The sequence below is a fragment of the Lepeophtheirus salmonis genome, chromosome 6, assembly GCF_016086655.4.
Source record: "Lepeophtheirus salmonis chromosome 6, UVic_Lsal_1.4, whole genome shotgun sequence".
NCBI lineage: Eukaryota > Metazoa > Arthropoda > Copepoda > Siphonostomatoida > Caligidae > Lepeophtheirus > Lepeophtheirus salmonis.
Genome location: NC_052136.2, coordinates 58558657 through 58584844, shown reverse-complemented (window position 1 = coordinate 58584844; position 26188 = coordinate 58558657). Strand labels below are relative to the sequence as shown.

Below are 26188 nucleotides of genomic sequence, written 5' to 3'. Positions count from 1 at the left end.
TAAATATTTATAATGCAAATTGAATTTTGAGATGTCAAAGGTCATACAAAACGTTAAAAACACATAATGACCATAACTTTTGAACAAACTAAGATACATAAATCAAATGAATGTTAAATTTGAAGGAAAAATATTTTAGAAGGAGTTGTACGCTCTATTTTCTGTACATTTTTGTCTTTTTATTTTTTATCTTCTGTTTGACTCCACATTAGAAAGGGGATTTTTTGGGCAATCAAGTTTTTATAGGAAAAAATGCATAAAGCTCATGAAACTATGTTCCTGTTCAACTGTCCATCGTGTCATCAACAAAGAGTTACGGTACCACAGATATGTACGTCACAAAGGACAGCATTCTAACCCCTTCAAATAGGGAGAGAAAGGTCATCCGAAATAAGGCTTTGATCCAGCTAAAACAGAAGTCTCCTGTGAAAGATCTTTTCTGGATCTTCTGAATTGATAATTTTTTTTTTCTCAAACCCAGAAGTATAACTCAAGGAACAATAGATGCTATGCAAAAAGTCCTTATAACGCTCTAGGATCATGAAGGCCAAGTAACATACATACAACAAGTTATGGTTTTTCTTGGCGATGTTCGCAGCGAGGTTCACGTTATACCGCCCTTCATTTTCAAGGAGGGCCTGCAGACCAACACAAAGGTCTACATCAGTGTTCTGATCACCAAAGAATTTCGCTGGATCCTCAGCATCATAAAAGTCCCACTTAAAAACTATTGTCTTAACCAACTTTAAATTTTGGTGCCCCTGCAGGAAATTGGGGCACTACTTAGTCTGGGTCTAAGGTCGCTGCGGCCGTATTTGTATCTAATACCATTTCCCAGGCTCGATTTTTCTAGTGAAGCCACTTGTTTTAAGCGCCTATTACCAAACAGAGCTTTTATAAAGAAGAATTGAGACCGAAAACCGAGATCGATAAAGCTGAACGGAGACCAAAACCGCTGAATCGAGAAAGGGACCGATAGAACCGCTGAATCTGAACCGGACACAGCCTAGCATATTGTTTAAAGAATTCACAACAGGATGGTGTAGGAATAGCTTAAGTTTAAACTGAAAACAAGAGTGATGAATATTGATCACCAGATCAGTGATTCCTAACCTGTTCATAACTCTAGAGCACCTTAACAATTTAAATTAATGACGTCAAATCCATTGTTCTGCACGAGAGATCATTAGTAATCTATATGTTTCAACAGCCCAATCCATCTCCTCACAATCATCTACAGAGATCATATTTATGATAAAACATTTCTTCATTAAGATTCTCAAAGCTATTTTATATCCATGATTACACAAGATTTTCCCTTCGCCTAACCTCACATAATTATCAATTACTTTCCAATCATGACTCACTATAGGATGTCTACGATCACTTGGGGTGTATACTGGAAGCTGAATGGGATCTCATTTGAAGATCAAATTCAGCGGAACAAATACTTACTCTCTTTTACATAATATGTATGTATGTATTAGGGATGGGCCCGGGTAATGGCCGGAACATTAACGTTAAAGATACCCGCATTTTACCCGTAAAAACCGTAAAATATTCAGATCTTTATTTACCTCTTTTGAAGGGTAACTTGGAGTCTTTCTATTTCTGTATGAGTTATCACTTGAGTACGAAGTATTACTTGGCTCAGACATTACTGAGTCATGACTGAGCCGAGAAATATTATACTCCATTACTTAATTAAATATTTATTACTGCTTACCATATATACATAAAATAAATTTGTACAAATATAAGGCAACGAACACGACCACACAACGGGGTATTTGTGTTACTACAGCAGATTCTAAAACCTAGTTTAGATTAAAGTTTTCTTCGATAATATTTTTTATTTTTTTACTGTTCATAAATTTTAAAATACGAATGTCTTCGTATTTCTTCATTCATGGCTTGATGTCTCTCGTAAGATAGGGCGAGGCATCTATTTATGATATGTTCTGCACTTTGCAATTCTTCCATACAGACAATGTATGTTGAGCTTATGTCCTTCCACTGCTTAGGTGGGTTAGAAAAGGGCAATGTCCACTGTAGGCTTGTACAATAAGTCTCAATTTTTGTCTTCTGAGCTTGATACACTTTGACCTCGGCTTATTAAGCATAGTATGTGTATATTTCATAATATGTATAATATTCTTCCTTTGATGATGGTTTCTTTACATTTTAAAACTTCTTTACTAGTAGTCAGTGGATTAAAGAATGCAGCAATTGCTGATTAGGAGTCTGATCTGAGTATGACATTGTTCAGTGTTTTTTCATTCTTGAGAAGAACTTCTACACCTTGTATTATGGTGTAAATCTCTGCTTGAAACAAAGAAGCCTCTTTATTCAATAAAGTCATTGAATGACAAATTGATGGATCACCTTTGGTGATGACCCTTTTAACCCCAGTGTTCCCGTCATCGTCTTTAGATCCGTCTGTATAGATGATCGCGTCTGGATTCTTAATCTGACTATTATCCATCCAAATGCGATTACTTTTTATGTAGTCATTTGGTTGATCCATTCCGACATGCCCACGACGTTTTGGAAGATTACCAATTCCTTCCCAGGTACCACGTCAGAAATGCTTCGTTCTCCATCTTGATGTCGTTGCCTATTCCTTAATGTATATATCCCGAGGAGTAATACCCAAAAACTGCATCCATTCCTGTGGTTGTGGATCGAAATGTATGATTCATTCTCAAGATTGATTTCCTTGGAATTGTGCTTCATATTTTCCTTGCACTTTACTTTGTAGTCATTGCATGTCCCCATATTAGACACACATAGGATATGATAGGTCTGATTATAGCTTCATACAACCACAGAACCTTGTATAATGTAAGTTCCCATTTTTGTCCTATGATTACCTTGGCCATATCCAATATCCGAGAACAGTTAGAGGCTTATTTTTTTTCGAAAGCTCCGTCCAGGTGAGTCCTTGACCAAAAGTAACACCTAGGTATCTCATATGTCTGGCATATTCTATCACTTTGACATCCATTTCTAATTGTGGAAAGTATTTTTACTTAAGTTTCTAAGCTTTCGAAAAGATTAGCACATTTGATTTTGATGGGTTAAAGGTAAGACCATTTTCTTTTCCCCCATTCAAAAACATTATTGACTGCCCTTTGCATGTCGTCTGCATAGCCAACGACCTTGATTGCCCCATTTTTAAGTAAGCTATCCATAATCATATTCCAAACGACGGGCGACAGAACCCGTGTGCTCCCAAGGGTTAGATTGACAAAAAATTATTCATCTTTATGTTTGGCTGTCACTGTACGGGTACTTAGTAGATTTTTATACCAGGAACTGATACGCTCTGGAAACCGTGTTTTTCCATTGCTGCATCAGCTGAATGAAATCGTATGTAATCAAATACACTTGTACAATCAAAACTGACAACAAGTGTGCATTGTTGTTGATAGATGGATTTTTCTGTGGTATCGGTCATCTTGTAAAAGGGCCGTCTCAGTTGATAAACCTCTTGTATAAGTATCTTGTGAGCGGAGTGTTGGAATTACTTCTTCAACTTCTCCGTCTAAAATCTGCTCAAGTCTTTTAAGTATAAAGTTGGAAAGAGTTATCGGTCTGAAAGATTTGGCCAGGCTATAATCTTCTTTACCTGGTTTTGGCAGAAAGCTTACTTTTCTTTCTCTCCAGCATCTTGGTGAATAACCAGTGATGAGGACGACTTTATAAAGTTCTGAGATATAGGCGACGATGCTGTCCCCAAGTTGTTGCAGTATGACTGGTTTCAGCTCATCAGGTCCCGAGCTTTTGAATGAGCCAAAGGAGTTAGAGGATTCCCTGACCTTATTGCTATCCAAGAAGTCTATGTTAAAACTATTACATTATGAGTCTACATTGTGGGGAATGAATTTCCATGAATATTTTAGTGATTCAGCATGTGATTGCACGTAGCCCTGATCAGTTTTAAAAAGACCAATAGAGTGTACGTCATTTTTTTGAATTCTTACAAGTTGAGCGATATCTTATGGACCCTACACCCTGCTGCAGAGACTCCTCCATGATTCTCTCTGCTCTTTTCTAAGCGTTGAACGATAAACATTCTTTGCAATAAGGTATTCACCTCTGTGGGAACTTAGATGATGATTTGGGTTGAGTTTGCTGAGTTTATACCTTAGGGTGGCAAGATGTTTTCTCCACAGGGAATTGATTTTACTTTGATGCCATTTACTTTACCCATATGCAATACATATAATTGACTCAAATATGTCAATGACACATAATGGTTAAATGATAGCTTGGATGCGTCCCATTATTAAACTTGTGTTGGGTTCTCAGTACCCTTTTTCGCAAAATCGGTCTGTAAATTCATTTCCTGTAATGTCAGAATGTCCTTAGCACCATTATAGATGTATATTTGTCTCATTCATTCCTTTGAAGATGGATTGATTTTTTATGAAATGATCTATGGGCACACAATACGAGAAGAGGATTGAGAAAGTAGCAGAATTGTTGCAGAAGGCCATCGGGGAGTAGAATGGGGCCACAAGGAAGACGATTTAGAATATATCCATGAATTGAAAACGATGTAAATCATCTTCGACGAAGCTCCCGGACGGCCTTCTGGAACAATTCCTCTTTTTGTACTGTGTGCTCATGGTGGCAACTAGGATTCATATTTCTTAGCAATCCACCGCTAGTTATGTGTTCTACAACATTGCTCATAGGAAAGTTGTAAAAAAAATGACTCTTGACCTCTCAAAATTTGCATAACAGAAATGAGTAAATAATAACAGTTGGCCGGGTATATCATGCAGCAAAATCTCCTAGATTCAAAGTTAGCATAACTAAAAGGTTTACTGTACAATTAATACGGCGAAAATATTTGGAGGAACTCAAAATGAGCGTGGTTTATTTTGTTATATGTAATCTTCAAATAAACTTTTCAAATTCTAACAAGTTCGGTACTTCTGCTAGTAATTGAATAAGATATTAATATGAATTTAACGAATTATGTTTAATACGTATAGGCTTTTGAAGGGTTGGATTAAGAAGTAGTGCAGTACTACTTATGAACAAATGTCATGAATTAAGCACATCTTGGGTAATAATTTGAAAACTTTTCCACATTCCATTGTAAACCAACAGTGTGTGCAGAGCAGATTCTGAGCTGAATATCTGCAGCATAACAAACTTTCTTCATCAAATACAAATCCAAAACAGGAAGAAATTGCTAAGAAATTCACAAGAATCGTAGTTCGACATTTGAGTACAAAGTCTATTGATGTCCAAAAGCTTTGTATTGGTTAAGTTACAATTTATAAATAAGTAATGTATGATATAATTTACATTCAATAATAGGATAAGTCTAGTGTTGTTTCAATGATTTTTCGAGTCGACTCAAAGGGAGCCTCTACAGAATTTCATACTTTATTGAGTCGATTGATTTTTATCACTAAACCAAGTATTGTGGGGCTGTTTGTGTGTGATTATGTAATCCGTCTCAATTTCTAATGAGGTTCTTCTAATCTATGAGTGATAATATTTTTTTTCAAAAAAAAATCCAATAACTAAAAGTTTTTGAAACAAATTTCAAAAATCCGCAGTTGTTCACAAAAAATATTTTTTTTGGAAATTTTTTTCGAAAGTCAACAGTTATTGACTAAAATTATAATTTTTGGAAAAAAATCAAAAATTTAATTTTTTGAAAAAGAATTTCAAATATTAATTTGTTGGATAAAAAAATTTTATAATTTTTTTTTCAAATATTATTAAATTTTTGGAAAAAGATTCAAAAATTCATAACTTTCTCCCAAAAGTTAAATTTTTGGAAAAAGGTTCAAAAATTCATAACTTTCTCCCAAAAGTTAAATTTTTGTAAAGGTTAAAAAAAAATCTACTTCTGTCCACAAAAAAATTCAAAAATTCATAGTTTTCTTCCAGAAGTTTTTTGGGAAAAAATAGAAAATTAATTTTTTATAAATTTTTGGGGGGATTCTCCAGCCCATCTCTTGCGTACACCCCTACTGTTATATTATTTTTAGGGAAAAAATGAATAACTGCCGTTAAGAGGAAAACCTTTTACATTTAAAAAGCATTAGTTCAGGGAAAATATAATAAAAACTTATTTTATGATGACTTTTTAAAATAAGTTACTCCAAAGATTAGCGAGAATTCTCACTTCAGAGGGTGAAGTTAACACCACTACGACTTATTAAATAATGGACAAAAAAAGTGAAGGAGTACACTCAACAACCGTTTTTCCTTTTCTAATTTCCAAACATATTTTTTTGCTACAAACATGTCAACTCTATCTTCAATCAATTGTTAACTATATAGAAAATTTGTAGATAAAGTTTTTTATCAAATATGTATTATTTGAATGTTTCCCTATACAGTTTGTCACATCTCTACTAAGTGATGATTTTTGGGTACATAGGTCATTTATACATCTAATTTGGTTTTGCCAACTGTTCTTGGGCCATTATGTTTCAATTACTATGTAAAACTATAATTTGCATATGACTAAGGTAATTCAGTTAGTCAGAGCACAAGAAAAAGAATAACACAACAATCCGAATCAAAATATATTTGACCTCTGTTCCACATAGGAAAGTACGCCTTTACAAAAAGGTTTGATTATGCTGATATAATATTATGATTATTTATTATTAGGAAAATAATAATAGTAAATAATTATTTTTCCAACCTTGTTTTAAACAACTTCAAAACATAAATATCTCTTTCTTTATCTTTTTTCATTTAGGACACTTTTCTATGAAAAGGCATAATTACTCTAATTAAAAAAAAAATTTTTTTTTTACCTTCTTTTCAGAGCTTGGAGGGATTTTTCTATAAATGCAAGAAATATCCGGTTTTTGTATGGGTTAAGTCGATTTTTAGAATTAAAAAAAAGAGGACATGTTCGTGCAAAAAAGGACGGTTGGTCTCCCTAATTTAATATGTACTTCGGATTTCTTTTAAAAAATAAAAAACAAAAGTCAATTTTATTAATACAAAAGCTTGAAATCAATTTTTCAATCAAAAAAAAAAAAAAAAAATTAACCATAAAGTAACCTTAAATTTGATTAATTTCAAAAATTTTACCCTCTGACAATAACCTGACCACATGAACTTTTTTTTAAAAATCTATATTTGGATGCCCTCGCTATGTGATAATTGTACATTCTCAAAAAATGGGATTACCACGGCCCCTCTTACATATCCATGCTAGGCCATAGCATTTTAACAAATTGTACAGTCTCACAGTTATTAAAAAGTATTAGCTCATTATTACCCAATGAGGAAAAAAAACAAAACTAAAAAACTCTGCAATAGGTGTGTATTTGGCAAGTAATATACAAAATTCAAACTCGAAGTATTTGATTGGCTAGAAATTAATAAATGAGCTGTAGCATACGTAGTTATTAGTTTTTTGACTTGGTCCAAGACCAAAATTTAATCGTTTTCAAATCGTGTACCGATTTTTATCTGTCTTTATCCTGATTTTTCCTCCATTGTACAAATATGATTTATGCAACATATTTACCTTTAAATGACGTCATTGTATGTCCGTGTTCATAATTTTAAAACACGAAAAATTCTCTTTATAATCAGTGCGGACCGAAATTCTTCAAGGACCGAATTAGGTTGACCCACTAAAAATCATAATGGTCTCAGACCGGTCTATGTTTTTCCGACCAAAACCCAAAAATAGCAACTACTTAATTTTGTATCTATTTTTGATCCTTTTCCCAATTTATTGACTCGAGTAGTTATGGGTGGCCCTTAACAACTCGACTCAAGTCGACACAAAACTAGTTAAATCACGTAAAAAATTTAAAATATATACACTTTGCTTGAAATTGGACTGTGACACTCGGTGACGTAGCTATATAAGAGACAGAGTAAACAAAGTAAGAAATTATCCGCATTTAATTTGGTAGTTGCGTAATAATTGCTGATATTCAAGGATTTAATATACAAATTGTCAAAGTTTCTCCATTGTGTGGAATGTTAGCTCAATAGATTTTGAACCACGACTTTTCTGTCTATCGTATTTTTTCTCTTTAGGAAATGAAAAAAAACAAAAAACCTTTCTCTAATGTCTGTAGAAAGAGTGCTCAATATTTGTAATGTCTGTTATATTTATAAATGTACCAGATTTCCAATGATAGCCTTTCTATATAAGTTTCATTTTTAGATATAATGACGAGTCAAAACATAAAGTCTTTGCTCAAATGTTAATATTAATACAAAATTTCTTAAAGCATGTAAGAACAATTAATGTGTAGCATTAATTAAATTGAATTTCTATACTAAGAATAAAGTGATGGCTATATAGCTAGGAGGGGGTGGGAGGTGTTAATCATGAACATTAACAAATTAAATTTTAACCCAACTTTTCAGATACAAAAATATTTTTTAGCACTCTGGGGAAAAAAAAAAAAAAAATCGGCCAAAGTATCTAAAGTATTTCGTTGGCTATATTTTTTCCCCTTCAAAATGAAAACAAGGATTATGTATCACTTGCAAAAAGGAATTTTAATGAAACTTTTGAAATTCAGCAACATAACTTTTAAGTGCAAGCTTCTAAATCCCTTTACAAATAAATAATGTAGTATGCCATTATTAAATGGCTATAAAGGTCAAAAAACGCCCTTTGAACAGTACAACTTTATACACATAACTTTTTCATTAAAATACAACAAAAAACGACTTAACAGGTCACCCTAAAAATTGGACACCCTATTTACACACTTTAAAATAAAAATTTAAAAGAAGTTTACCTTCTTTGTCACCTTTGACCTTAAATACGTATTTTATATATGTAAAATATTATATAACTATTGCTTTAAGCATAAATAGGCTTTAATGATCATGACATTTGCAAGTTTCTTCCTATTACTTTGAAAATAGATTAAAAAAATACGCATTCATTCGTAAACAAGTAAATTTTGACCATCATGTAATCGGGCTTGCTAGAATTTTCAATTTGATGTATCGTACCGACTGCAGGGCAAGACAGGCAGATTTCGACAAACTCACAACCACTCATAATCTATAACGTTACTATTACTAAAATTTTCAATTTTATGTATCGTACCATCTACTGGACAAGAAAAACTGTTTCACAAAACACACAACCTCTCATCTACTATGATGTCAATATTAAAAGCGCGGCGGATGAAAAACATCAGTCCTACACGCGTTAAGGTGTAACTTTGTATTTCTATTAAGCTTGACAGTGACAAGTATTTTTCTTTGATGTGGAGGAAGGTGAGCTACACCGGTTTTACTGTGATCATGTTCTTATACAAAAAAAAAATAGTTGCAGGCCCCCACTAGGATTTTTTTAAGCTTTTATTGAGATGTAATTTTTTTCTTTTCTTTTTTTTGTATCAATACACTTTTTGACAATATCTTTTATAAAAAATTTTTGTCTTACTCTTCTGTCAAAAAATCAATTGCTATTGTTAAAATGGAAATTTTTCTATTTTTAATCAAAGCAAATTCATTTCAAACTTTACTTTTAATTGTTTTTGTTAGACCTATTGATTTTATATAAACAAGGGACTTTTAAAGTGTGATAAAAATCTTCACAAGATAATAAATAAATAGCTGTGTGCCACATAATGATGGAAACAGAGAGGACAAGTTAAATATGTAAAAATGGTCGCAATCCTCTCGAGCTTAAAAAGAAGAATTAGATATTGTCAATTTTAAGAAAGGAAATATCTGCTCACAGAGATGGGAAGAGGGCTCCTATCCCCATCTTTTAACCTCCATCCAACTACTTCTAATCCTTTAACCCCCAACCAACTATCGCCTCTACCCTTTACCCCCTATCCTTTTCTATCATTATTATTGAGAATTAGAGATAGTAAATGATAGAAGACCAAAGTAATAAATGAATGTTATGGTTGTTTGTAGTGGTGGTTGTGTAATGAAACTTTCAAGTTCCAATCGGAAAGTAATCATGAGTTCCATAAATCATCAAAATTGTATACTAAAATATAAACATTTTTCAATTAAAATTGATACATAGCCTGATTGTTTTCGCCATAGGCATGACATATAACATACATAAATATTTTTAATAATTCTTTATCTAATTACCTTAATCTCATGATAAAAAGTTCGTAAAACATGGAGTTTTAGTAGTCAATCCCTAAATTCATCATAAATTTACGATGAATTTAGGGATTGATTATATTGAACGAGTATACACATGATTTTATAATAAATGTATGAGAAGGGATTTTCGGATAACTCCTTAAGTGCGGTGAAATAGAGTCATGTATGTCCAAAATAAATAGATTAATTATATCTAATTTTGAATATATGTGTTTCAACATTACAAAAGTAAAATGGAATCATCCCAAATCTTCTCAAGTAATATCAACGGTATATTTGCAATGGAAAGTTTCAAAATACATAATTAGATGTATATCATTTTTGATGATAAACTCTACTTGGTAAACTCATATGAATTTTGTACAAATATAAGATTATAATATTTGTCGTGGTTGTAACTTTTTTTCAACATGAGTTGGTTTATTAAGCAACTATTCCATTTTTTTACATCCAATTCTCCTGAAATAATAATTAGGGCTGATGAGTTATTTACTCACCGAATCGGTTTGGATCACAGATATATGGCTATTTATCTATGATTTGGAGTGCCAAATTTAAAAATACCTACAGATTTGGAGCCGGAATATCTAAATACTATAAATTCAACTTCAAGAAGAATCATATTTTAGGGGAACTTATTGGTAAACAAGATATTCGAAGAAATCAATTCCTCAACTTTCGTAATCATCTGTTTTGATTCCACATTATAGTCTTTCTACCTTTCAAATAAGCTATGACGTTATGAATTGTATCAAGAATTTTAACTTTATTGGACCTCACAATATATACAACCCTTGACACTGGAAGCTTTTTATGATTTAGATATGTATAAAAAGTAAGTTCTTGCTTTATCAATCTTAATTGGATATTTGACAAGTTATTGAGTTGATTGGAGGAATGAAACGGGTCTATTTGTTCATTAAATAATTCCAATGATTTACTTGCTTCAGAAAATGTCCAATTCGTATTTCACATTTTACAAGATATAGTAGTGTGTTTCAGGTACAAATATTGATGGGAGTACTCAGTACATTTATATTTTTAAGTTTGGTTCTTTTTATTACTCCAGGATATGTAAAATGGCAGAATTTGCTATCTGATAGGTCATCTTAAAAGTCCTTATTCAAAAATTAATGAAACCAAACATGAATTCTAGTAGGTGTCTAGTAGGTAAGAGTCCACGTCAAATCTCAATTCATGTCATCGAATCCTCAGGTTTTATTCAAGCTCATTTCAAGTCCATAACTATAATATGGGGTCCGTAGTATTAAGGCTTTTCTCGAGTACATAACCGACTGGCTTTGGAGTCCAAGTCGAGTTGCAAGACTTAGCTATCGAGTCAAAGTCAACTCTTGAGTCTTTGATTGTGAGATCACCTTCAAAATATGGACTCAACTCTAAATCAAGTCGCAAGTCTTGAGTCCAAGCTCCTACCTCTGGCAATAATTCACCATTGTATCTTAAATTATACTTATTATTATACTATTTATTATTATTATAATAACAATTAATAAATCATAAATAAATTTATAATTGAAAACTCATCTTTGACTTTAAAGAGGTGACAAGTGACGACGTCAAGAGAAGTCTGATGCATCAATAATACTACCGTCAACAAGTTAAATTAATAATTACGTTTGTATGGTTGTTAAATGATTGAATGTTTGGTCGCATGGTTGGTATTAATTGTAATTAGGGGTTAAAATGATGAGGGGGTACATAGTTCAGGAGGTTAATAGTTCAGGGGGGGGGGGTAAAATACTAGTGTATAGAAGGAGGTATTGGTCGGAAGGTAAAGGACAGGATTATTTGGTCGGAGGTAAGAGCCCTAGAACACCCACAGAGATAATATGAGCTATATTTTAAATCATCAAAATACAGAAGAATGATTAATAAAAGAAATAATATCTTGGAAGTTGCCGTCATGACCTTTTTAAAAGGTGGTATACTAGCAAGGATTTCGACAGTTTTCACATTTCTAACAATTCAGTCAATAACAAGGTTAATAGAAATAAAAGGTCAGACTATAACATAATCGAGCTTGTTAGAATTTTCAATTTGAATGTATCGTACCAACTTCTGGGCATGGCAAGCACATTTTGACAAAACATGTAACCAATCATAGATTATGACGTCACTATTGCTATATATTTTCAAATTGATATATCGTACCAACTGCTGCGTAAGAAAGACAGATTTTGACAAATCACACAACCACTCACACACTATGTCATTAAAAAGCGTGGTGGATTATAAGTCCGTTTGGAGAACTTCAAAACTATGTTTTCGAAGTGTTGGCTGATCCATAACAAATTCTTCAATTAATTCCTGTGGATGATAATTAAGTAAATTTAAGATTTACGGGTGTCTGACAACAATGTATGTGCTTTGTTCAAATTGGTCACACAAGACAAAATTGGGCCGGCCATAGGCTCCAAATAGTGGAGTATGAATCCGTTCTTATCCAAGAGTGGGAAAATGAATCTGTACTTCTTTGGTACAATTCTTCTTTGTTTTTATGAAAAGGTTATGTCAATTGAAGATTTTCTTCGTTTTGCATCTGAGGAAGCCCTTTTTCTGTAATACTAATTATTTTATGCATGTGGCTTTTAATGGCAATAGATTTTGCTAAAGCTTTTAGCACCATATCTCACAAATATATAATTAAGATCCTTTACAGAAAGGGCTTTGGAGACTCTATTATTCAAGTAATTGGCGTTATCCTGTTCAAAACTAGAACGTAGTTCCAATATGGAACTCAAAAATGCTTATTTTATAACAAAAGAGGCGTGCGCCGAGGGAGCCCTTTTTCTGTAATACTAAATATTTTATGCATCGACCTTTTAATACAAGATATCCATCAAAATGAAATAAATCCTAGACTGCCTTAACCCAACATAATGTTAATCTTATTGTCAATCAAAACAAAGCTTACATAACGGTCGGACTGGACAATTTTTCATTATTTTATCCACATTTTCGACAATTAGCCTTCTAGAGCGCGGTGCCTATTTGACATCAAAATTACAGGAATGGAATCGACCTAACAAAAATTATGTGTAATTAGCTGATATAGTATCAATATCATAAACACTATTCACATTTTCAGCCGTCTGGCTGACGTTTTTGCTTTTATCAAACAAAAGTAACATATGACTCTCTTTTTCTTTTTTTTTTTTTTTGCAAGTGCCCATTTTTGACGCGTGCTCAAGCAATACTAAGTCAAGCAATCACAAAACTATATAAGAAGTTTTTTAGTACGAAATCCAATCATTTTAAAACCATCTAGTGTAAACCGATTTATCTTGTACAACACAAGATACACATTATTAAAGCCATCTATTGGAAAAATAATTATTGTTTTTACTTAAACCCAATATACATAAAGCAATGTTTACAATTTTATATTTGAAGGCAATAATTTGTTGTATTTGATGTAGCTTTTTCTCTTAATTTAAGTAAGGTCAATATTTTCTATATTTATTGGCAGGCCTTTGAATTTTTCAACATAAATTCTACCTTCCTTTCAGTCTTTTACAAATCCTGAGAGTTTTTAAGATAAGATAGAGTTTGCCCAAGTGGTGATTCTTGTACATCAAACAGTCCCATTGTTTATACATTGGCGCTGACCTTGAATACCTCTCACATTCCCAAAGGAGCCAGCCTTCCAGGTAAAAAACTACTGATATAAACTATACCAAGAGTAGTTAAGTTTACTTTCGTAACTATGTACCAACATATTTGATAAATATTTGGAGGTATTTGAGTAAATAATATAGACATATAACTAGTACAATTCAATTAAAAATTAATGCTTTGAATGATAATACCTAAAATTTAACACAAAATATACCCCCCTCCCCCCCATTTGTACATTTCAAATGAACATATTCGAACGTGCTCCTAAAATTTCCAGTCAAATACACTACTATTAAAATACCAATTTATAATTGGTATTGTTTGGAATTGAGTTTTTAATATTAGTGATATTCCGATGTATTGCATTGTCTTTGAGATATTAAAGGATGATTATTATAAATGTTTCATTTTTTTTTTCATTAAAATTAAGGGAAAAAAATTCTAAAAATATATAGCTTTAACAGGAAAATTAAATTTTTTGAAAAAAAAATTCAAAAATCCATGGGTATTCACAAAAAATTTCAAAAATCAACGTTCGTTCATAACAAATTAAATTTATGGGAAAAAATAGTTCTAATATTAAATTATTATAAAAAAAAATCATGTCAAATAAATGAAAAATGTCACCTGAATCCCTCAGATTTGATGATTTTTGGCACATAAGCTTAAATTTTCAGCGTCACTTTAATGTCTTTTTACCCGACGCTTTTTTATTATTGTCTATTGTCTTTTTTCAGTCTATATAAATCATAAAATAAGTTTAAGATATAAAAACGTAAGTAAAATCTACCAAATTTTCAGATAAAAGTAACCTAATTTTAAGATCCAACCCTGAGAGACATGATAAAAAAGCCAACACGGTATTTATGTAAAACATGTCCTCAAAGATTCAAATTCGTAAGAGTTGGGCAATTTTTTTATTGTTGATCAAGTACTTGCTAGTGTATTTCAGATTTTTTTTAAATCAAAATTGAGATCATAAGATATTTAAATATTCTAATGTTGACTTCATTTTTGGAATTCTCACACTTTAAAATTGTTTAGTAGCAAATTTAAAGAGGTAAAGTCTTTTAAATCAAAAAATATACAAGAAAACGATGCGTCGGGTAAAAAGACAATAAAGTGAAAATTTTGGTCTGAGACGAATATCTATATCTCCGAAAAGACTATGAATTATGTACTGAAATTTAGGCACACTTAATTTACTCATGAATTTGAGCATGTGTGCCAAAAATTATCCAAATCTGAGAGGGTGACATGCCCTTGTTGATTTGACATTAAATACTTAAGTATTAAATTCGTTTGAAAAATAATCAAATATCTAAAGCCTTTCAAAAATAAATATAAATTTTTCAAAAATTAATTTCAAATGATTTAAATATTTTCGAAAAAAAATTCAAAAATTAAAATTTTCTAGTAAAAATTAACAATTCGTTATTTTGGGTGGGATTACAGCCCCTCCCAACAACTTCTTCCAGCCACCCATGGTTGTTTTCTTTTGTAATTTAGGATTTGCTAAATTTTATTCATAATTAGGATGATTGGTTTAAAAGTTACATTTCAAATTGATTTCATTGAATACAGCAACACTTTCATGATAAATCCAATATATAAATAGCTTCAACTCCATCATCAGGAAAGAAATACTTTTCTGTTCACTATTATTATTTGTGGTGTTGATTATCAAACTGTTCCTATGAATATAATAACAGAAATTAATTTTAAGTACGAACCAAACCTTCTACAAGTAATACAATAAATATGCACAAAAAATATATATGAAAAAAAGTGGAGAAGGAAATGGATGAACCGGCTATAACCCTCCTCTATCTACAGGAGTTTTTCATTCTGAAGTATTGGTAGATTTTTCAATTTTTTTAGAGGCCTGCAAAATTCCTTCTACTAATTAAAAAAAAGGCCCGTACAAGGAGAATTACACTTATAAAAACACACTAATATTACCTACATACTCTGTGAGGCGTAAATAAGGGACAATATAAAAGACATCAGTAGGGTTATATATTTGGGAGGGCTTCTTCTTCGATTTTTTTGAAAAAAAATCCAAAAATTAATTTTTTTCGAAAAAAAAAAAAATTCAAAAATTAAATTGCACTTATTAAAATTTCAAATATTAAATCAAAAATAAAAAATCCTCAGCTATTCACAAAATATCAAATTTTTGGAAAAAAAATTCAAAAATCTATAGCTATACAAAAAAAAAAAATTTTTGTAAAAAAATTTAAAATGTAAATTTTTTTGTAAAAATCCAAAAATCCTCAGCTATTTACAGAAAATTAAATTTTGTGGAAATTTTTGTTAAGTCTACGACTATTTACAAAAAATAAAAATTTTGAATTTCAAAATATTTTAAAAATAACATTTTTTGTAAAACGAATTCAAAAATTAAATTTCAATTATAAATTTTTTGAATTTTTTTTCCAAGATTACATTTTCTAGTAAAAAGCACAAATTCCTTAATTTAAGGAAGACCCTTCCCCCCTGTGGACGCCGCTAAAAGTGCTACGGAAACTGAATTATCAACCATGTATAGACGATAAAAAGTTACTTAATTTTATGTATAATTACGATAAAAGCAGACACACGATAATTCTTAAATGATTTTTTGAGCTCCTGTTTCAGTGATGGAATAGCTATTTATTTTATTTCAAACACTTAATTAAAAATAAGACTGACCTACTTGATATTATTTCATTTGTGTAAAGGTTTGGTGGTTAGAATTAAATGTTCCGTGCATTTAAATATACTTTAATCTAAAAGACTCGAGGGAAAGAGCGGACAAACAAAAAATCCAGAACAATAACAAAAATATAAAGGAAATATATAAGGGCAGATATGACTGATATATTTATAGTTGTTATTTTCTCATCATTCATAATTTAAAATTTTTATTTTATATAATATAGATGTTAATACTTTTTTTTATTATCTTTATTAAAGAAAATAATTTTTTTAAATAAATATAAAGTATACATATAATTAAATGTGGCCAATTATTAAGAAATGTGTTACACAATTTCATGCATACTTGCACTTTTGCTAGCCCAAACATTGTTTCCTCCGTTCGTCTCTTTCGAAAAAGTTTTGCGGACATCTTAATGCAAACTTGGGAATATTTTCTAATAATTTTTGTCTTCACATTATGACAATCGGGTAGGGATACATTTGTTATTTCTTTTTCAATTATATCTTGCAGGATTTTTGTTATATCTTTTAAATCATTAATTTTTTAAGTTTGAATAAAGTTGCTAAATCGCTTCTTGTTTGCAATACATGTACTTTCGATGATTTTCTTGATACAGCGGCATAAAGATTGGCTGGTATAATGTTTTAGATCAAGGAGTTTTGAATACAGGCCACTATCATTAGCCCCCAAAATAACAAAAATTAAGACAATCCGAATAAACAGACTGAAATGTCTTAATTTGGTTTAAAATATATCCTGCAATATAATATAAAACATCAGTTTGTTGTTCAGCAACACAGTATCTTCTCCTAGCTGAGGAGTTAGTTCTTGTAGAAAAGATGTATTATCCCCTTTGTCAGATTTATTTCTTCCGTGTTTGAATCATCTGAGAAATCGATTTGATATTTGCCTTCATCATATTGATGATTGGAAGATCCGTTTTCCTTCATGAACTGACTGAAAGTAATTATTCTTAGATTGATTTGAGCCTTTAATGATGTTGGAGTTGGGCTTTTGTACCTAATAAGGCTGAATAAATTTTTCAAAGCATCTTGAGTAAATCAGATCAATAAATTCTTGGTGGGAGTCCAATACGCATGTTTGATGGTATTGATCTATCTAAATATTATGTCATCTAGTCTAAATTTTAGGTTTCAACGGTCATACTAAAGCTTCAATGGGCGGTCAAAAAAAAGTGACTGTCCAACGGTCAGTTTACGGGCATCAACGGTCATTAATAGCATTATATAACAAAATAACTATTTTCTTAAAATGGTAGAAACATTTTCCCATCTATTAACACTTGATGGCAAAACCATACACCATGGTCAGAGTTTGCGAGAGAAGCCGGAAGGGGGGAGGGGCTTGGCACCCTAGATCTTATGATTTATTTAATAAACGTACCTGATATGTTTGTATATTAATAAAAAAATAAGGAAGCATTTCAAACTCCACTTATGTCCCAAACCCTTTAATGATTTGACAAAAAAAAATATATATATTTCGTTAGGCTACATATGTTAGATCTAAAATTTACCATATGTATTCATATTATAATAAATATACACACCTACATAACATATATAAGAGATGATGTTTACTTAACTGAAAAGTTCGAAGGCTAACATAGTAAAACACATTTATTTTTCAAAATTCGATTTATTTATTCAATGTTGTTATCTTCAAAATTATAAATTTATATCAAAAACATTTAAGAAAACTTTGAACAGTTTTAAGAAATATTTAGAGGTAGCTCAACGGTTCTAAAGTTTTTATATTTTTAAGGAAAATAAAGTTAGTATTTGTTTGAAAACGGTACAAATAATTCAAGTTAAAGCTTTTTTGTAATAATAATGAATTGAGCTTAACAAATTTGCAATAAAATAAACTTTATAAGTGTTTCTACAAAAAATATATTTATTTCTCCAAAATAACGTTTAATCTAAGTCATTTACTTTTCGAAAAAAAAAGTTGAAATTATTGTCGCCCTAATATACATATGTAGTTATACTCATATATAAGATACATTATTTATTTATGAATCTTAACAACATAAGTTTTGGGCCACAATAAGAAATACTTTCAGTTTGGATTCATATTCTCATGAAATAAATAGATACTCATATATTACTTTTGTAGCAACACCGAATAATTCCTAGAAACAACATTATTAAAACACGGAACAAGTTTAATTTATCATGATTGCTCCTTTAAGGAGCATACTTACTACCTTGTGATTAAAATCGTGTGTGTAATGCACATGTTAAAAAAAAACACACACAAAAATCAATATAATTACTACGAAGTCGATCCTCAATTCTACTCTGAGTCCAACAAGGACTTAGAATGATAACACTGCAATAAATCCTCAGGTTATGCTAAATCTTTTATGATCACACACGAATGTTCAATCAGATTGGAATATATTTAGGAAAGAATGTTCACACTACTCAGAATATAATAATAAAGACAACTACTAAGGAAAAGATAATTCATTCTTCAGATTATAATTCCAAAAACACGGGATATCTAAAAAATACACCGGATTTTCATCACTGCATATAGAGTTATGGTAATAAAATGTAGGTAGAAGTCAGGGGACAGAAAATCCTAGTTCACTAACTAAGGGTAGATGAAATTCCGTAAGAATTTGTATGTAACATCGAGCTTGTGTAGCTAATGTACAGACAGGTAGCGTACTAGAGACTAAAAAATCAAGCCCTGGCTCATCAGTCATAACATCGAATTATTATTTTTTTCTTATGCATTAATTATTATTATTTCATTCTTGAGGAGAGAACATTTATCCTCTAGGTATTGAGTAACTACGTGTGCTATAAAAAATGGTGAGTAACACTGAAGATTTCTTAATTAGGTGTTTTATATTTTTTATCAATATTTGTCTTTTTGACCATGCCTAATAACTCTGCCCTATTCCAGATACCTCCGCTGGTAATTCCAGATTAATATTTATCCCTAAACTTTATCATATTTTTTGAGTTTTGTTTCGCTATCGCTACTTGAGTTCCTAATCAATCACAGTTTCTAATGAGTTTTTTTCTAATCTCTGAAGGGATACACTAGACAACTACATGTATATATATATATATAATATTAGTCATTAAATAATTCAACACAGTTAATAACGTCTTATCAATACTATATTTCGCATACTGCTCATAAACTGAAAAGGAAACGAATAGTCTAAGATAATATATATATAAATAACACTAACTAAGTGATGCACAGGTTTAATTTGTATTCCCTAAATATACTACAGTTTTGTAACGAATTGCACAATCTCACATTTAATATAAATATTAGTCTATTGCACATATAACGCAAGAAATAAAATAAAAAATCAATAATAAATGAAAAGTTAGTTGGTCATACTTCCGCAAGGGGTGGGCTGGAGGGACGGCAGCCCTCTCCAAATTAAGGAATGTTTGCTTTTTACTAAAAAAATTTAATATTTGAATTTTTTTCCAAGAAATTAAATATTCGAATTTTTTTTTCCAAATTTTTTTTTTTTGTAAAAAACGGTTAATTTTTGAAATTTATTTCGGACAATTTAATATTGGAAATTTTTTTTAAGATTCAATCTTTTGTGAATAACTTTAGATGTTTGAATTTTTTCTTCGAAAAATTTACTATTAGAAATTTAATTTTTGAAATTTTTTTTCCAAAAAATATGATTTTTTGTGAATAAATATGGATTTTTGATTTTTTTTCTTCCAAAATTTAATTATAATCCTGCAAAGTCCCTGCAAAGAAAACATTGAAATTTCTTGATGGAATACAGTTTAATATATAAGGACAGTGGGCATCGTATTGCCTAGACACTTCGATTTTTCCTTTTCTATTTCATCTAGTCAAGTCGATTCTTAACGACTCGACTCAAGTCCACACAACACTACTTAAAACCCATTCTTCAAAGTATTTCGAAATAACATTTCAGTAATAATAGGCTAAATATAGAGCAAGACTGGAGTCGCTGATAGTACTAGTTAATATGTTACAAATACGTTACGAGAATCTAAAATCAAATATGTTCGACAACAGGCTGTCTATCTCATGTCAAGTCGTTGCCTTTATTAGATCTCGTATTCTTTCCTCCGAAAATCAAGCCTTAAATCATTTAATCCAGTTTTGTGAATTCTTCCAAACTATGGAATTATTATTCAACAATTATGTGGAACTGTTCACAGCTTAACAAGATCACCCTCTAATTCAACCAATCAACGTTCAGAGTACTAATTAGAGGAAAAGAAGCAGAAACATTGACACCAGATAAAAAATACTCATTAGATTTTTCTGTTAGTCAGGTAACGATACGGACTCATTAGCATTCATTATTGTATAAATTTACAAAGGTTCAAGGGATTGTAAGTTAAAAAAATAGTAACTGTTGGTAATCTGTAAGATATTAGTGCTTTTATTAATTATTACTTTTTGTTTTAAAATTCATTAATATTGAGGGGGGAGACGAAATCCCGAAAAAAAAAAAAAAAATAGTACTTTTTGTCGTGTAATATAATTTTTACCTGGAGAATTTTTTTTGGAATAAAAAAACAAAAATACTTTTTTTGGGTGGTGGGAGCCCTCTGTCAATGCCCCTGGATATTTTTTGATCTGAAATCTGAAATAATAGCCTTAATTTTTAAAGAAAAAGAAGGGGAAATGATTTTTTCTCACCTAAATTATTACATTTAGAATTCTTTATGTAATTTTGGTATTGTTGTTAATTTAAAAAAAATCTCCAAAAATGGGGGAGAGGATCAAGTGCCATATTAATTGAAATTTTTATTGTATTTTCTCGTATTAAGTCGAAACATGAACCCCTATCCCTTTTTTAAGCACTAATACCAACAACCTTTCTAAGTTTTAAAGTTTGTTTTTGTTAATATTAGAAAAAAAAAGATACTTGAAACATTTGGCGGGTTGATTTTTGTTTGGATAAATATATTTACATAATGGCATAATTTTGTCTATTTCCGATAAGATAAAAACTTCCAGAAACTTGATTACTCGAAATTGACTAATTTATTCTTTTTCAATCATTCAAGTTGGAGAAACACTCAAGTTCCACAAAAGTTGATCCACATAATTTCTTCACACTAACGTAAAATAAATCCATGCACCCGTATTCATATAACTTTAATCAAATGTCAAGACAAAAGCAAGCTTGAATCTTTTTTTCCAAATTGAGTCTGGATTATCTTAGGATTCTTTGACATATTAATGTCAATTTCTTTAAAAAATATTCTGATTAATCCTTTGGTGACATCGTAATTTACACCTTAAAGTAGGAAAATTCATCGTCACTATGAAATAATTAGAAAATTAATTATTTGAAAGCCCACATCAGAGTTAAAATAAGTCACATCAGTCAAATAAAGGTTATAAACTATATCTGGATTTATAATGCCCTACCAGAAATTTGAATTCAGTGCCTATAATTGAGCGGAAATGTCTAAATGTCTGTATTAGATATAAAAAAATAAATTCATTTTCTTTTTCTTGATTTTTGTTCAAGATTTATTTGATGTTAATTCATTAAAGATGACAATAACACTTTGTAATATTATATTCAGAAAATTTGAGGTCAGAATTTGAAACAACAATATTTTAAAATGATTTTAGACGCTCATATCTATGAAACTAATAACCGAATGAATTCAAATTTTGTTTAATCATCTCCATGTATAGTAAATAATGCATATAAATTCGTACTTGTTAGAAACTTGACAACCATGCACATAACATGGAATGTAATTTGAATTTACTACAATTAATTTTATTTCATGAGATTTTTTTGAACGAGCAAATGAAGTCGACCATAGCTTTAATTCAATAACTAATAAGTAATCACATATATAACTTGTCAAAAAAGGAGCTGAGTATAGTATTTTCAATATTTTCATCTTCATCTCTGAGAGATGGATCAAGCTGAGTATACTTTTCTTTTAGAATATCAATGGCTCTATGTACTATTTTTTTGTTTGGACAAGTTCGAATGATCTTCCAAATATAGTCAATACCAATAAGATTCAAATCTTTGGTCAAAAAACAATCTCTTGACAATTTGTTCTCTTTAAGATTAACTGATCGAAAGAATATATTAAAGCACTCCATCCCAGACATTGTGAGTAGCTTTGGATCCATCTGAATAATGCAGTTATCAAAAAAGCTCTTGACATGTTCTGGATTAATATCTGGTTCATTGTTCATCAAGTAGAGAAACCATTCAAAACATGCATCTCGAACTTCTTCCAAATGTGATTCTTCAATTAAAGATTTCCAAATCCTTTTAGCAGGAGCTTCCAAAAGCCACAAGGATCCATGCTTGAGTATAAAACCGATAAACTCCAAATGTTCTCGCACCTCAATGTTGTAACAAGATAAATCACCCTGATCAACATTATATTGAGAAAGAGATATCAAACTGTGTACTACATTGGTAAGAATCATATGGCATCCCTGAAATTCATCAGTGATATTATATCGTTGAGCTACATCGACTGGAATAGGCTCTGAGCTTTGAACAACAATATTTGATGGCTCTGGATAGTATGAACAAATTTCTCGAATAAGCCTCAGAGAAGGAATGAATCCTCTTCTTCTTCTTTTTGAGCTGAATTCTTCAATACACACTTGCAGCCAATGGTTTTTTCTAGCTTCCAGATTGGATGAACCATCAAGGATTTTTACATGAGCAGTAATTATTTGACTCATATTAGCCAAGGAAATATCCTCATGGTGACATAAATTCCAATATAAGCTCAAAACCTTCATTCTCATGACGTCTTCAGTATCAACTTCCACAATTTTCCCCATTAATTCAAGTAAACTTTGAACTCTAAGATCATCTTTCATTTCAAGAATAGAATATTTGAATTTATCAAAGAGATAATCAATTTGGGTATCAGACAAATTCACAACTATTTGAATCAATAGCAAGTGTATAATGGACTCATGTTGACCAAATTGAGCACTCCATATATCATCTATATCCTGTGAAGAAAAAGATCTTTCATTTTTTTTAAATGAAATTATTTGGCTTAGTTTGTCGAAAGAGTTAGGCTGATCCAAATATTCTTCAAAAATCAATTGGGATATTCTTTTACTACAAGAAGAAATACAATTATCTTGATGAAAATTAGATTTATCTTCCATTTCTAGTAAATTTTGCACTTTTTGGGGACTTATACGTCCATTTGATATGAATCCTATGATCTGCAGAAGTTCTTTAGTATCTTTTTTAGGAGAAGACATGACTAATGTTCTAAGGTGAACTTGGAGACGAAACATTTCCAACCTACGATTTATTTCTTTATCTTCTAGTAGATTAAGTGTGGCCTTTGAGAGGGATTTAAGAGCTGTAAATAGAAAAAAAGACGGGAATTGCAATATTGTAAACGTAAATATAATTTTAAAAAATAATCGAATATTTAAAAAACCTCATGATCTTTATTGTATCGTGAGACCTTTTTCCAAAACGGGAAAGACATAAGGACCAAAAACATGGTACTCCGTCAAATAAGGTGACCATACCAACTTCTATCTATATCTGAATTAGTATACTAATCCAGTAAGGATGAACTTGACGTATTCTCCAACGAAAAGACAATGTCGACTATGATTTTCAAGGAATATGTCGAAATGATATATTCAAACTGAAAAACTAATCGTAAGCGCGCTTAATTCAAAATAACTTTATGATATCATTAAGATGACAAATACATATTATCGTGAATGACCAGGGGTCACCAAGAAACTGTTTTGAAAAATGATAATACAATATAAAATATATAACCTTGAATGATAGAAAGAATGTAATTATCATCCATTTCTTCTTGCATCTCTTCCTCACACAAAGATTCCAAATATGTAGGAATTTGTTGCAGAAGAGGTAAGAAATAACGTTGAAGAATGTCTTGAGAGAGGAACTCCGCACATAACCCAAAAGGTTTAATAATAGCATTTATTAGACATATTCCGGATTTTGCTGGGTGATATAATCTATCATAGAGAACATCGAACCCACCCAGAGAACCAAATCCTTCAATAAAGTCCAACAGTGTTCCATTGCTTCGAAATCCATCGTTTGTGAAAATGGATCTGCTCTGAGGTTGCTTTTTGGCGTTGGTAGTATGAAAAATACAATGTGGATCTAAAAGCAGGGAAAGGACGTCATTTGAGGCAAAAGTCTCCTCTTCTTCTTGGTCTAAGGGATTTCTCCATTTAAGAACCAGCAGCACCATCAGAGTAACACATTTTTCTTGGACGTACTTTTCTATGTTAGTTGCATCGTCCCCTGATGAATCAATTTCAAGATTCATTAACTTGAAAAATGACTTTGGTAGAGCCAGTTCGTAAAAACGGAGACAGTCTGGGGATTCTAAATCCAGTTGCTTCTTTACTAAAGAAATAGATGCTTCTAAAAGAACAGCTAGGTCTGATTCTGGACCTACAGGAATGAGAGAATCCGGCTTATTGATCAATTTTTCCAAGTTGTGGAGTCTTTCTATGGGATATGTGGATCCTTTGCTATCCTGAGATGGTTTCATTGTGCTTGAAAAAATATTGGCTACTTCAGTAGCGGAGTGAAAAGAGGGGTGTAGGGTCCTTGTCCGCCTGTTATGAATTTTATAGGGTCACAAAAGAGGCGACAAATAATAATTTAAAAAGAAAAACGTAAAATTTATTTTCTAAAGAAAAATAAGATTTAAAATATCTTTTTCTGAAAAATAATAGCAAAAATATAGTCCAAATTATTTTAAAGTATTCGTATTGGAGTGTCAAAATATATTATGAATCCTAATCGATAAAAGATTAAAACATTATTTTCCTTAAAAAAAAATCCGAAGTTCGACTGCAAAAATTTACGAATCTAAAAGCTGTGAAGCCTGCTTTTGGTTACCTACAAGGATATTTAACACAATAATTAACTAACAAAACCAATTAAATTAACACTTTTCAAACCTTATCACATTTAAAACTAATTTAAAATGACTTTAAATAATGACTGCTTGTAAAGCATTCATTCAAATTATCTCTTTTTTTAAATTTCCTATGTTTATAATTTAAATAATGACTGCTTGTAAAGCATTCATTCAAATTATCTTTTTTTTTTAAATTTCCTATGTTTATAAATAAATACAAGTACTTCCATATGTCCACAGCTTTCAATGATAAATTTACATATAATTAAGAAAATTGGGAATAACGATAGCTTATGAAGCATTGAAAATCCATCTCATACTGAGTAATTTGGACTCTGTTGTATTAATTACACATGTAGTTACTTATATTGTAGGTATAACACAACCCTTCCTCAAAAAAAAAAAAAAAAAAAAAAATATTTAATTTTTCCGAAAAAATAGCAAAAATTATTCGTAAAAAAAAATCAAATTTTTTGAAAAAATATTTAGAAAAGAGAGGAAATATCTAATTTTTTGGAAAAAAAATTCCGAAATCTTCAGCTACTCACAAAATATTAAATATTTTGCAAAAAAAAAAAAATCAAAATCCATAGCTATTCAATTCAAATTTCAAAAATCCATAGCTATTCAATTCAAATTTCAAAACTCCACAGCTGTTCTCAAAAAATTAAATTTTTTGGAAAGATTTCAAAAATTCATATATATTTACAGAAAATTTAACTTTTTGTAAAAAAATTGTAAAATTATTTTTATTCCCTTAATTTAATTTTTAAGCCTTTTGCATTGA

General features: G+C 30.6%; 1 protein-coding gene across 3 annotated transcripts; it reads right to left on the bottom strand.

The window, feature by feature from the left end:
* Positions 1-21965: 21965 nt before the first annotated feature.
* On the bottom strand, positions 21966-25501 carry LOC121120447 (ubiquitin carboxyl-terminal hydrolase 9Y). Of its 3 annotated transcripts, none has more exons than XM_040715315.2 (3): positions 25346-25501; positions 24273-25093; positions 21966-23835 (listed from the first exon to the last, which is right to left on the bottom strand). In XM_040715315.2, the coding sequence occupies exons 2-3, from the start codon at positions 25024-25026 to the stop codon at positions 22325-22327; spliced, it is 2265 nt and encodes a 754-aa protein (XP_040571249.1). In that variant the 5' UTR covers positions 25027-25093; positions 25346-25501; the 3' UTR covers positions 21966-22324. The 3 variants fall into 3 exon arrangements, with proteins under 3 accessions (XP_040571249.1, XP_040571248.1, XP_040571250.1); XM_040715314.2 differs by having other exon boundaries at positions 25384-25501; XM_040715316.2 differs by having other exon boundaries at positions 25380-25500.
* Between the last annotated feature and the right edge of the window lie 687 nt (positions 25502-26188).